At 41.1% G+C, this 12753-nt stretch overlaps 1 protein-coding gene across 1 annotated transcript; it reads right to left on the bottom strand.

Annotated features, from left to right (window-relative positions):
* Window positions 1–2972: 2972 nt before the first annotated feature.
* LOC104159756 (nucleolar pre-ribosomal-associated protein 1-like) lies at window positions 2973–12447 on the bottom strand. Its single transcript, XM_009697748.1, has 10 exons — window positions 12414–12447; window positions 11739–11899; window positions 11264–11375; window positions 10227–10333; window positions 9548–9691; window positions 8648–8757; window positions 7286–7462; window positions 6078–6319; window positions 3814–4410; window positions 2973–3175 (listed from the first exon to the last, which is right to left on the bottom strand). The coding sequence occupies exons 1-10, from the start codon at window positions 12445–12447 to the stop codon at window positions 2973–2975; spliced, it is 1887 nt and encodes a 628-aa protein (XP_009696050.1).
* Window positions 12448–12753: the final 306 nt, after the last annotated feature.

Here is a 12753-nt window from a genome sequence, read left to right on the forward strand (position 1 = left end):
TTTGAGTGAAAGAGTTAAAAGGCGTCTCCTGGCAATGACTTCTGTGAGGGCAGCCCAGACCGGTGGGCCCGCTGCAGAGTGCTCTGGAGCTTCATCCACACAGTTCTCAGCCCAACAGCGTCGAAGTGAGGTAACTTGTGTTAAACTGTAGAAACTCCTTGTTTTAAAATGTAGGCCCATATATGGAGCAACTTTTCCATTTCTAAATGCTCTCCAAAAATTTATTTTAATCAAGCTTAAAATAATGACTCTCCATCTATATAATTTATTAAAATGCATTTTGAATATGTTGGCAGTAATTCACACACACAAATCATTCAACTGCTAACCATCTATGGCTTTTAAAGGTACTTGTCCATTATTTCCAGGAGGACTTCATAACAATCTTTTAATTACCACATTACTAGAATGCATTGAAGCTCAGAGGCAGCGAGACATTAAAGCCGTATTTTTAAAATTTTCCACATGCACAGCTACATTCTCTTTACTGATAAGCACATGAGCCATACATCTTTTACATGACAGGCTAGTAGCTTCAAATTGTCAGTTCATTTGCATTCATCTTGTCTGTTTCCAAAACTACCATTCAAAAGAAAAGGAAAAGAAATGCATATGAACAATCCTCTTCTCCAACCTCGAGTATTTTGGCGATAGCGGTTTGGAAATACTAACAAAACATTACAAGCGAGAGAGAAAGTGCTCGCTGCTGGGCCTTTCTGAATACTTAAGGCCTTCAGAAAATCATAATTTGAGTATGAAACCTTAGGGTGGATTCGTGTGCAACTGGTCAGGATTTAGGTGCACTACTGCAAGGAGAGCATTCCAGCGTGCATGACTGGCCCTAGTCGTAGTCACCGTCTCCTGATACTACCTTCTACTGCTACAGCACCGTGCATCTCATTAGCTAAAGCCTGCCATAGGCTCGAAAGTTACCTTCCTTATTTTAGCAGTGACAAAACTGCATTCAGAAGTCACTATTTCCATCCACAGAGAAAAAGATCAAGGTGTGCAAATACCTGTTAAAGCACAAGTGCTTTAGCACACCTCTTTGCATCTGCTCTGCCTGTTTCTAGAATTAGATCTCACTCAAGAATCACTCTTCCAACGGGCTGAGCTGCAACACATGAATTCTGCTCCTGCAGGTACCACAGTTGCAAACATGGACATGTGAAAGGCCACTGCAAGTGTACACCCAAAAACATTCGGGGCCTGCAACTTGTTGCAGAGTGTGTAACAACTGGGCTGTGGCATTTAGGATTTGGGGTTCGTTACTTTATTAAGGGATGGGAAGCGGCTACAGTGCAGCACATTACATACTGGGGGGGGGTGGCCTTGGCTGGCTGCCAGATGCCTACCCAGCCACTCTCTCACTCCCCCTCAGCAGGACCCGGAGGGGAAAATGGGATTAAAAAGTTCATGGGTCAGGATTAAGACAGGGAGATTGCTTACCAGTTACCATCATGGGCGAAACAGACTCAACTTGGGGAAAATTAATTCAATTTATTGCCAATTAAGATAGAGTTGGGTACAGAAAATATGTTTCTGCATTACTGTCCTTAGGTTGGTTTAATGGTCTTCCCTCATTTATTTAATTCTCTCAAGCAAATCATACTATAAACCACTGTTAGATGTGCTCAGTCCCTCAAGACAGCTGAGAAACTCCTCCTCTATGTGTCATGAGTATTTCCTTTTCCAGTCAGATGAGATGGAAAGACATCTTTCATTTTTGAAGTGCTTTGGTTTCATTTTCCCTGTTTTTTGATTAAGTAAAATAAGGGTTTTTTTCCATCACAAAGATTTCCTGATGTCAGACCCTAGGGATTTTATATGACACAAAAGTTAGCCTCTAATGGGCTTGCAGCTTTTTCAAGAAATATTTGTTACTTTTAAATCAAGTCTTGATATACATATTATGGCTTCTTTAGCACAAGAGTATTTATATGTAGAAGCAATCCTCATTATTTGCATCTCACTTTTTTTAAAATTTAAAAAACCCCACCCAATTAAATAAACATCGCAAGGAGTATGCATTTTTGATTTTTTCCCTGTACAGAATTTGTACAAAGTACCTAGGTACAGCACATATTCATGAGTCAATTTAATAAATCCTGTTTTACATTTCAAAGGTTCACGTTCAGGCTCTGCATGTTTGCATATCTGGAATGGTATGTTAAACTGCCCTCGAGGCCACATTCAAGAAATACTTACCAGATTTCACAGAGAATTTCCAATAAGAAACGTGTATAATCAATGAGCAGCAAGTCATTTGGGTTTTAGTTCCATCTCTCATCTTTTCAGAGTAGAGAGAAGATGGGCCTTTGTTGCAAGTCCCAGCAGCAGCGATGGTCGGGTTTTTTTAACTTAACAAAAAAACCCAACACCCAAACAGAAAGGAGAATAGAAACAGACCAGCTCCGATATAAACGCTCTCAAAAGCTGTTTAATTTAAAAACAAGAAGAAGAATCCCAGACCATCATGATTCCAGTGTTCAGTCTTCTATTCATATTGGTTTTGGTATCATATATCATGAAAGAAACTGGGTTCATGAAGGAATAGTAAATCATCGTGGCTAAGCCTCCGACTACTGGTGAAGTTCTGCAGTCTTTTTTCCCAACTTATACTGGGGAGAGGATGGATTTTAACTACATGGAGACTGAAATACAGTCCAGAGGCAATGCACTAATCAGTCTTTTTTGGTTCTTCATAAAGTTAAAAATGCCTGTAATAAAAATGATATAAATAACATTCAGTGTCCCATACTGTTCAAGAAAAGGGAAATTATGGCTTTAATGTTCCATGGAGAGATGATGAATACAATTTTCCCCCTCTGAGTTTGCACACGGTAATAAAATATTGATCTTTATGACAAAACAAGTTAGATTTGTATGGGGAACAGTTCAGAAGGGTTTCATGGCTCGCAGCAACGATGGCAGAACACATAGCATTAAAGATTAAGTGTCAGTTCACTGAATTAATGCCCCAATGCAGCCAAGTGAAGGGTTTTGCAAAGAGGCATAATAGTTTCTTCTCCTTGTTTATGAGTTTCCAAGTCATCATTTAATTTATCATCTGTACTACTGCAGATCAATTTGACATGGGTTATTAACATATCTGGCTCCTGTGCTCCAAGCCATATGTCCCCAATGTAAACAGAAGTCAGGAATACACAAACAGCTGTGGAAGAAAAATTAGAGAAAAATCAGGACAGATATTCTTCTATTTCCACATAGTAATACAAAACCAAATAATTCTACCTCCAGACCTATGTTTTAAAATAGTTTCCTAACTCTCTTCCTAGATGGAAAATTTGTGGGGTTTTTTTTGCCCATGCAAAGCCAATGATCTTCCTCCCACTAAGGAAAGAAAACAGTTTCTTGTTAACACAACCTTCTGACCTCTTTAAATAAAAAATTTTGAAATCTGACTCGCAGCTTTTGCTATCAAATGGTAACACTGAACAGCCTGTGGATCAGAACCCATACCCACACGAACTCATTTGTTGCAGACTATTTTTCCCCTTGGAATTATGTTTTTTATACCTTGCTGAACTCCATTTTAGTCCTAGAGAGGGATGTTTCTTTGAGGGAGTATGACTGTAGTACTATCAGAAACCCCTACAGTGTGACCCTACTCTGTGCTACCAACCCCTCTGCCCATACCACCAAAGACACAGCTTTTATTTTGTGAAGTTATGAGCACCAACAGACATGGACAAACTTCAAACTGTTTTGATGAATTAAAACCCCCATGGAACTCCCCACTTTCTACCATTACTGCCTTGTAACGTAAGTGAAAAGGAAAAGATGAGTTACCTTTCTTGTTTGCATCCTCTTCCGTCATTGCCGACAGGCACAATGTTTTCACAAGTTCATGACAGCTGTTGTTGGTCAGGCCCTGAGCATCCATTAGGCGAAGCATGATTGAACTGAACGAACAGAGCTCTTTAAAGAGTTCTGCTGTCCCACTGCTGGCCTCACAGATCTGCGTGTAAAACTTGAAGATGTTGTTTCTCAATGTCTCATCCCTGAGCACCTCCTGCACTGCCACTGGGTGTGGCAAGATGCAATTCTGTAGCCACCGTAGAGTTAACGAAACATTTTGCGTATTGAGGCTGTGTTCAACCATGGACTTTATGAGCCATTGAGTTACTACGTAAGCGGACGCACAGGTTAGACTGACTGTTTCATCCGCAAGGTCAGTGGATTTGAGGGGCTCCCCTTGGTGTCTGGTAGGCGGTGCTGGGAAAACAGGCTCCCAATGGGCAAATATGGCATTGAGATGACCTCTGCATTTCTCCAGCTCGGAGACTTTCAGGTCTGCAGCAGTGTCGTCTTCTCTTTCTACCTCATGCTTTTTCCGAATGCGATGATACGCATGAGATGAGGCTTGAGATTTGTTCTTTTCCTTAATGTTTTCTGTAAGAAGAAAAACACCACCAAAACAAATATCAGATACTCCAAAGGATTTTCTTGGTACAAAATTACGCAAGAAAGACAGTACCATGCGTTGATCCAGTTGCTAAAAGTGTAAGTACTAGCCTCATTTCACAGCCTAATTGAGCCTACGCAAACGGGCTACAGGCAGCTCCCAGCGACTCACAGGCCAAAACACTTTTCTGAACCGGATTGCCTAACTTTGAGGTGAGCAATAATGCCAGCCAGGCCCTGGCCCACAGCCCAGAGAAGCCTAGGCAGTATTTCAGAGGTCCACAAGATGCCGTTTTGCCAGTAAGGCTGCATTATTTACACCACCTCATGAGAAATGCTGAAGCCGCTGTTCTGGGGGCTTGCGAAGGCACAGCACACGCCTGCCTACGGAAGGAGGTACCAGCACAGCGACCTTGCTTTCGAATGGCGTGGGCTAAGGCAGCCGTCGGCCTTCCCCCACCCAGCACAGCCGCATCCTGGCTGAGCGTCTGGCTGGCGAGTTGCTGTCAACCAAGGGCACGTGAATTTTTCACAGCCCAAGGGGAGAGACAGGCAGCTGAACTCTGATGCGGGACCACCCTCCGTCAGATGCTGCCCGCGTCATGGGGAGCGGCAAAGCTTCCAAACAGCAACCGCACTTGGCCACTGCCATACCACCCAGAGCATTTTACAGCAATCTGCTTTCGAGGAGTCACTGAGAAAATCATCAGAAATTTCAATTACGTTGCACTCTGCAGCTTAAAATGAACTAAATACATTCCAGCATTTTTTCCTGGGGGCTGGGAATAACGCTTGAAATGTCACCTCAAAAATGAAATTTCAGATAAGGATCCATTTGTGTAACTCCAAGCTCCTGAGGCTTGGAGCAACAGAATGTTTTAAAACCACACATATATTAAGTTACAGATGTCACCATAGGAACTCTCTAAAAATCCTCAGAAAGGCACTAAAAGGGTGTGAAAAACTTTAGAAAAACTAAAGCTTTTATAGTATCCCTTAAATAGAGTGATACTTTAATAATTAGTTTAATTGATACAGAACATTTAAATAAACTTATAGAAGTTTTAATGTGCACCAGTAGCAGTTCTATTTGCAGGAAACCAGCATTAACACCTCCCACTACAAAGTTCCTTGTACATTTTATTCACAGAGGTAACGAGAGAAGTCATGTAAGTCTAACTTTGCTTTCTTCCAACACTGATGACAATAAGAAAAATTAACTATTTTCATTTTTGCTTGCTTTACCAATCATCTTTATCATATTTCACTTTCAGATCCCCCATCCACACTCAGAATGATTCAAATCTTTAAGCACAAAGCCTCCAGGCACTGGGGTTTTTTTTAAGATTTCATTTAAGAATACAATTTTTCAAAGCCTGACACTAGATCTGCAACTAAGTTTCATTTTAAAGCTCCTTCCCTTTTTAAAACTGTGTTTCTCCAAAGCTTCCAGAATTGTGTTAAAGTTAGAAATTACTACAATGAAGACCTGAAAAATGGCTTTCCATTTTCATTCCTCCTCCCTCAAGCTGTATCAGATTTTCCGACAAAAGTTATTAATACCACTTCCTATAAAGTTTGCCTCACTTGTATGGTTAGCTTGTAACAGCCTCAACAATATTACTTTTCTGAAATTTTTTAGTACTTACTAAGCAATTCTTTGATTTGGTATTTCTGAGCAAGAGTCTGCACATCCTCTTGCAGTTGCAGGTCTTTTTCGATGATGCTCCACTTATGCAGCAGCAGCAGGATCTCTTTGTTTGAGAGAACGCCATCATTCACAGTGAACCGTCTCATTTCTTTGAAGGCCTCAACCACTATAGCACGATATTCCAGCACAGAATGGAGTGTACTGAAAAACTGAGTCAGTTTGGCTAGATCTAAATTAGTCCTATGAAAAGAAAACAAAAGTGCCATCTATTTTTCTGCATGCTAATTAATAAAATAGAGTACAGTTTTTTTCCCCTTACAGTCTCTTCCTACAGTTTTCTCCTGCAGTTCTCTAGGCATATACTTTTGTTTCTCACGACGCCAGTAGTAATTAGTTTCATTCCCACTGAATCCCCAGTGCTTTGCTCCGTTAGTGTCCGGCAGAAGAGACCATGAAACACGGTCTTTGCCCTCTTGCCTGTGAATAGCAAAGACAGATGGCACACAAGGAAAAGACCAGAGGTCTGGAGCTTTACCTATGCTTCTTTGTTTTGCGTGAATTTTCAAAATTTTGAGGAAATAAAAATAAACGTAAGTTTCTCCAGGCTGTGGCAATACTTTTCTGCACGAAGAGCTGCAGGCCTACTACAAACCCAAACAGAACTGGTTACCCATTTCCTTTCTACTGTCCCTGCTGCAACTGCTGTGCTTAGACAGGTTAAGTGCTCTAGATCCGGAGAGAAGAGACTGACCCCTTCTTGACACTGTCGCACAGAACTCTGCACGGTTTCTCCTTGTATAGTTTGCATGTGTGGTACAGACACAGAAAGTCTAAACCTTCAGAGAGTATGAAAGATCCTTGCAGCAAATAGCTTTGCTAACTGCAGGCTCTAATCCAGCAGGAAAAATGTAAAACATAGCAGCTTAAAAATGGCCAGTAATTAAGGATGTAGAACTTGACAGTAACTGTGCATCAGCTGTTATTTTATTCCCCACGTATTTAAACAGCTAACCTTCCTCTCAAAGAAAACTCTTCAAAATTCACTACTCAACATGCAAACTGAAGGAGAAAAAAAAAAAAAAAGCATTAAACTACCAGAGATCAAGAAATCCTTCTGGCCTTAGTAAATTTCAAACTGGACTGAAGAGGAGATGGAAATTAACAAAAAAGAAAAAAAGAAAAAAGAAAAAAAAAAGAAGGACTTACCGAATGTGTTTGATTAATGTGATCAAAACATACAGAAATTCATTTACAAGCTGAATAGGAAGAAACTTCCTGTTCTCCTGGGATTGATTCTTGCTTTCTCTCTTGCCTCCCAAATTTGTTAGCCACAGAGTATGTAGTAAAGAAATAATTTTATTCAACAGCTTGTTTTCCAGAAACCTGAAAAACAAAAAAAGACGCAAACACCCATTTGGAAGGCAGAACCTAACCAGGAGCTAGTCCATCACCTAGAGGGGACTGTATTCTAGTGCACTTTTGGGGCCGTGAGTAGCAATAGGTGCCTCTCAGCCAGGACCCCATCAGGGCATGAGCGCGCACCCCTCTGAAGCCCCAGCCACACAGAGGCCCTGCTTACCGCCCTCCGCTTGCCATCCCACGGCTGGGAAACCCAGCAGTGTATCGCGGCCCCTGCACGAGGCTACTGATTTCTGACTTGCATCTTTCATTACACAGCTCCGCCAAGTATTCCATTACATTGCAACCATCGCCACCGTTTCTTTAGAGCAGTTACTCTAAAGTAAGACAGCTTGGTTCCTTATGTTGCTAAGACTTTTAAGTAACAACAGGAATGCTGACAGCACAGTATCAGGAGCCATATTTACTTTGGTATTCCTAAGGGTGGGGAGGGAGGGGTAGGGAGCAATCTCATTTTGTACAGAGGATGCAAGAAGAATACTTCTCAAAAATACAAACACGAAATAAGTATTGGATGCCAGAGACCAAATCCAGGTTTTTTCACTCTCAAACGTACCAAACTGTACCAAAGAGAGGTGTACAACAGGGGAGCAGTACTGGGAACCTGCTCAGGCAAATCGCACTGTAGATGACCCTGAAACCTCGTTTGAACCTGCCAGGGGAATCTATGCAAAAGAGATTTTGTGCATGTGTGCGCACACATGCAGGTACGTGAGGGAGAGGCAAAGGGAGGAGGAAGGAATGGGAGGAGAAATGTTATAGACAGCTCAAATTCATTATTGTGCCAATGACTGTGTAGGAGGTCCTATGACAGGATGTAAATTGTGGGTATTTGGAATGAGAGTCACATACACTAAAATAAGGTGCCATTTTGTTTTCTAAGTTTTTCAAGAAACCATTATCAAAAACATGAAGCACCACCACCTCCCCTATCATCCCTCCTAGTACAACCTGAAAGCATCTTGATTTTGTTTTTAGAAACACAAGAGAATGCTTCAGAGTTTGGCAAGTTCTGCCCTAGGTGCCAAATGTCACAACCGCTGACAGACCATCTTCTTATCTGTCACCTTTGTTTTCATACTCGGTTGCATAACTATTCTACTGTGGACAGTAAAATTGTTCCCATTTCACTAGCATTTCCCTAGTTACCTTTTCTCTAAGATATGCAGTATCCAGGTTAGGAGGCTGTGATCTTGTATCAGCTCATAGGCAGCTCTGGTGACGTGAGCAGCATTTTGTAATATCTCCAGAATACAACTCTGAAAAAGAAAGTGTAATTTGTTCTTTTACAAAATTAGAATATAGTCAGGATCTACTTATTATCAATCTGTCAGAAGGGTATAATTAGCAATCTGACTGGTATCTGGGATCTGATCAACTTAAAAGTTAAAATGTATTACCAAACACCACAAGTTCTTAGCAATCCCAGGGAAGAAGACATTCTCTTTTCAAGGCTTCATACACACAGACACTACTCTTAAAAAGTCGTCTTAAGGTAGAAAGACAATTGTCTCTTTTTGTCCAAGATTTTGATACCTAACTGAGATACTTTTAACATACTGGACTTCGCAGGGTGGATGCTTAGGAACATGAGAGCTTCTGGCATGTGAGTTTTCCTCCTGCTAAAGCACTGTACAGGTAACATGCCGGTTAGGGAACAAGGACACCTAAAAAAGCAAAGGCCTTGACCGTATGAGCAAAACTGCAATATCTGCAATATACTCCACAAAGTAGTAGAAATACGATTAGAGCCAGACCACCAGTTGATGAAACTGAGTGAGGTTCCATGATGGCAGAGACCTGTTCCAATTTCAGAGGACAAAGATGTGACTCTGGTTTAGACATAAGCAATTATTTCCCCCTCCACGCATACACAAAATCAACAAGAAGCAGATTTTCAAGAGGGCAAGGGAAGAGTCAACTGCTCTTTTCTGCTTTGTATTCAAGATCTCCTAATCATGCAAACTTTTGTGGTTTTGGGGTTTTTTTTGTGTGTGGTTTGGTTTTTGTTTGGTTGGTTTGGTTTTGGTTTTGTTTTTTAATTCTTACCTGGGAGCCCTCATCACACAAAGGACTGTTGAAAAAGGAAAGAATGACCTGGAAAATCCTCTGGTAGTCATAAAGTTCGTAGCAGTATTTATCACGCAGCCCTTCTCCAAGAAATCTGAGAATCCACTCACGTTCTGTTTTATACTAGAAGCCATAAGAAAAATACCACCATCAGATATTTCAAAATAATGCCTGCTCATAAGAGCACAAAAAACCTGATTCCCTGGAGTGCCAGCACAGTGCTTAACAGCTTTTTCTGGACTTCTCAATTTTCATCCCTATCAAATTCCATCAATAACATCCATCAGGCACAGTTACTCTGCAGCCCAAACACGCACTGATAATAGAAACAGCAACTTTTAAAGTTCCAAAATACCTCAGTTGAATTCAACGCTAATAATCTAAACTCAAAATACGAATGTAACCTAGCTAGGCCAGAACATTCTGTTTGTTGTGCTTACAGAGCACACACAGCACAACTCATGATTTCATTATGTGTTACTATTAAGAAAACAACAAAGAAACTCAGAAATAATACTTTTAATTTCAATATAAAACAAAACAAAGATGCCTCTAATTAATTACCTATGAAAGAATAAAATTTCATTGCATTTTTATGGCCTTTTTCTATTATTTTCTGAAGAATTAGTGGATACCTAAGATGGAATTCTTACATTACCTCGAAATCAAAACTGTAGAAAAGCTGGAAAAACCCTGGTACTTTCCTCAGGTCCAAGTACTGGTGTGACAGTAGGAATCTGTTTACCTTTATATACATGTGCTCCTCTGTGAAGGCAAACAATGGTTATTGTGGAGGACAACATTCACAATACACAACCATGCAGAAAAATAAATGGAACCTGTATTTTGCAGTGTTTCAGCTAGCTGTCAGAACAGTACATTAATTACAGTAAGGAGGCCTTCTGCTTTATGGCTGATTATATCGTTGGCTGTCCCTCTTCTTCTCTTCCCCCAAATGAAAAGCTTATTCAGAGTGAGCACAAAGCAGGTGAGAAGACAAACATTCAACATAGCTCTGATTTCAGCAAAGAGGCAAATCTCTCCACATTTCAAGCCTAACACTTCATGTTAGGCAATCATAATTTTTAACCTACAGACCAGACATGTCGCCAATGAGCAGTGGAACAAGTTGCCCAGAGGAACTGTACAGTCTCCATCCTTGGAGGCTTTCTAGGACCAGCCTAGAGGTCTGAAGGTTTTCTAGAATAAAGCCCCACGAAGTGGTCTGCCCTCATAGCTGGCCCTGCTTTGGGCAGAGGGTTTAGCTAGAGACCTCACAAGGTCCCTTCCAAACTGAACTACTCCCCGATGCTATGATTCTCCTTTGCAACAGTGACTTACGTTGATTCAGCATCTAAGGACTAAAGGACACTCAGGCCAACCTACTCTGATGTGCTGAACAGGACCTGCACACTCATCTAGTTCTCTGCCCACCTCCACCACAAAATTACGAGGAGGTAGTGGCTTCATCCCTGATGGATCGGACTGGTTTCATACACAAATCAAAATGGCATTTCCTATTTCTCTAGAAAGGCAGTCTACACAAGCACTTAAAGTTTTCTTTGAAACGTACGAAAGCATACTTCACGGCTCCTACCAGTGTCACAGCTACCTCACCTTCCAGTATCAGTCAAGAACATTACTCCGTGCACAGTGACACCCCAGGAGTTCAACATGCACAGCAGGATACAGTACCTGGCTTCAGAATCTGCTGTGCCACACGAGCAATGTAGAGGGTCAAAGAGAAGGTAAATCTGAGGTTTGGCTGCCTGATTCCATTTTGCACAGCATCCAAGAGATACAGCAACTGCAATACACAAGAGCCCAGGGGAGAAAAGCTTGAACCACAACCCAAACAAATACAACAGGAGAGCATGCATACATAAATAAGCTTTTTAGGGTATTTCATAGGCCATTACGATTTCCATTCCTACAAATAAAATTCCTACGAATTTCTAAAACACATTTTCCTCCCTTTTTCTGCCAATTATAACAGGAGGAAACACAAAGCAATAGAGGAGAAACAATGGAACAGAGGATAAAAAGCTTCTTTTAGCTCTCTCACCATGTCCATGTAGATGGATGAGTAAAGCAGCAACTCTCCACGACCTAAAGTGTCCACAACCTAAAACGTCTAAGCTGGCAATCTACCAATTGAGCTAGGTCTTACCTGATTCTTCTCTCGAAAGCGAGCTCCTTCCAGATGAGAACGAAAGGAAGCCAGGACAAAATATGCGGCTGCTCTCATGTTGGAATCATAGCTGCTAAGGGCAGCTACTGTTAGACCCAGGGCATTGACTTCGACAAACTTGTGACATGCCACTACACACTCTGTGTGGGAAGAGGGGAAAAAATGAAAGAAAAACACCCACTGCATTATATTTATATGCCATATAGTATATAACAGCACTACAATCCTTAACAAAACTACTATTCATAAACTTCAATTTCTAGATTTACCCCTACAAACTATTACTACACTGCATGCTGAAGGCTCCTTCAGCTAACAAAAGAATTCTGCAAATCACACTGAACAGAAATTCTTTACCTGAGCTGAAATTAATGTGATTAGTCTCATTTATGTGAGACAGAGATGATTCTGCCTGCTAGACCATGCAAAGTTAGGAGTAAATTTGGTAAAGACATCACATATCTCACTGTTTCGGGAAAGTTAAGTACCACGAAGAACAAGAGCCTCAAAACATTTTCTGGGCACTTGGTAAGACAGTGGCTGAAAGAAAGATCAGCATAGCCAATGAAAAGCACATCCGCACTAAAGAGCTTCTGTAATGGAATGGACAGGAGAATAACACATAAGTAAGTCATTAGTCACACCAGTTGTTACCGTGCAGGCACGAGTGATTCTGCTGGTAAGGCATGTTCCAAGCAAAGCACTAAACTGTACCCCATGCCTTTCTGGGGTGAACAAAATCCAACAATGAACAGTAAGCAGCCAAACAGAAAACACACCCTTGAATCCAACATTTATCTTCCATAGCGTTCTGCCAACAGGACTTAGAGTTTCTCATTTAAGGGCTGTGTGTTGGCTAGAAATTACTTGATGTAAAACCTCCAGAATATCTCCCGTGCTATTTCTATTCCATTCACCAGCATTGGAATACAACGGCACCTCAGTTGTATTTTACCAGTTAAAGTGCAAATGTATTGTGGTTCTGAGTTTAGCA

The sequence above is a fragment of the Cariama cristata genome, unplaced genomic scaffold, assembly GCF_000690535.1.
Source record: "Cariama cristata isolate BGI_N322 unplaced genomic scaffold, ASM69053v1 scaffold8153, whole genome shotgun sequence".
In the NCBI taxonomy this organism is placed as follows: Eukaryota; Metazoa; Chordata; class Aves; order Cariamiformes; family Cariamidae; genus Cariama; species Cariama cristata.

What these genes read in the sequence shown, in the direction of transcription:
- LOC104159756 (XM_009697748.1), bottom strand. Translation starts at nt 12,447, where the DNA reads ATGCCTTACCAGCAGAATCACTCGTGCCTGCACG. An exon ending in GCTTTCGAGAGAAGAATCAG is followed by an intron (nt 11,376 to 11,738) that starts GTAAGACCTAGC and finishes TGTGTATTGCAG; the next exon opens with TTGCTGTATCTCTTGGATGC. An exon ending in ACATTAATCAAACACATTCG is followed by an intron (nt 6,320 to 7,285) that starts GTAAGTCCTTCT and finishes TTCTTTTCATAG; the next exon opens with GACTAATTTAGATCTAGCCA.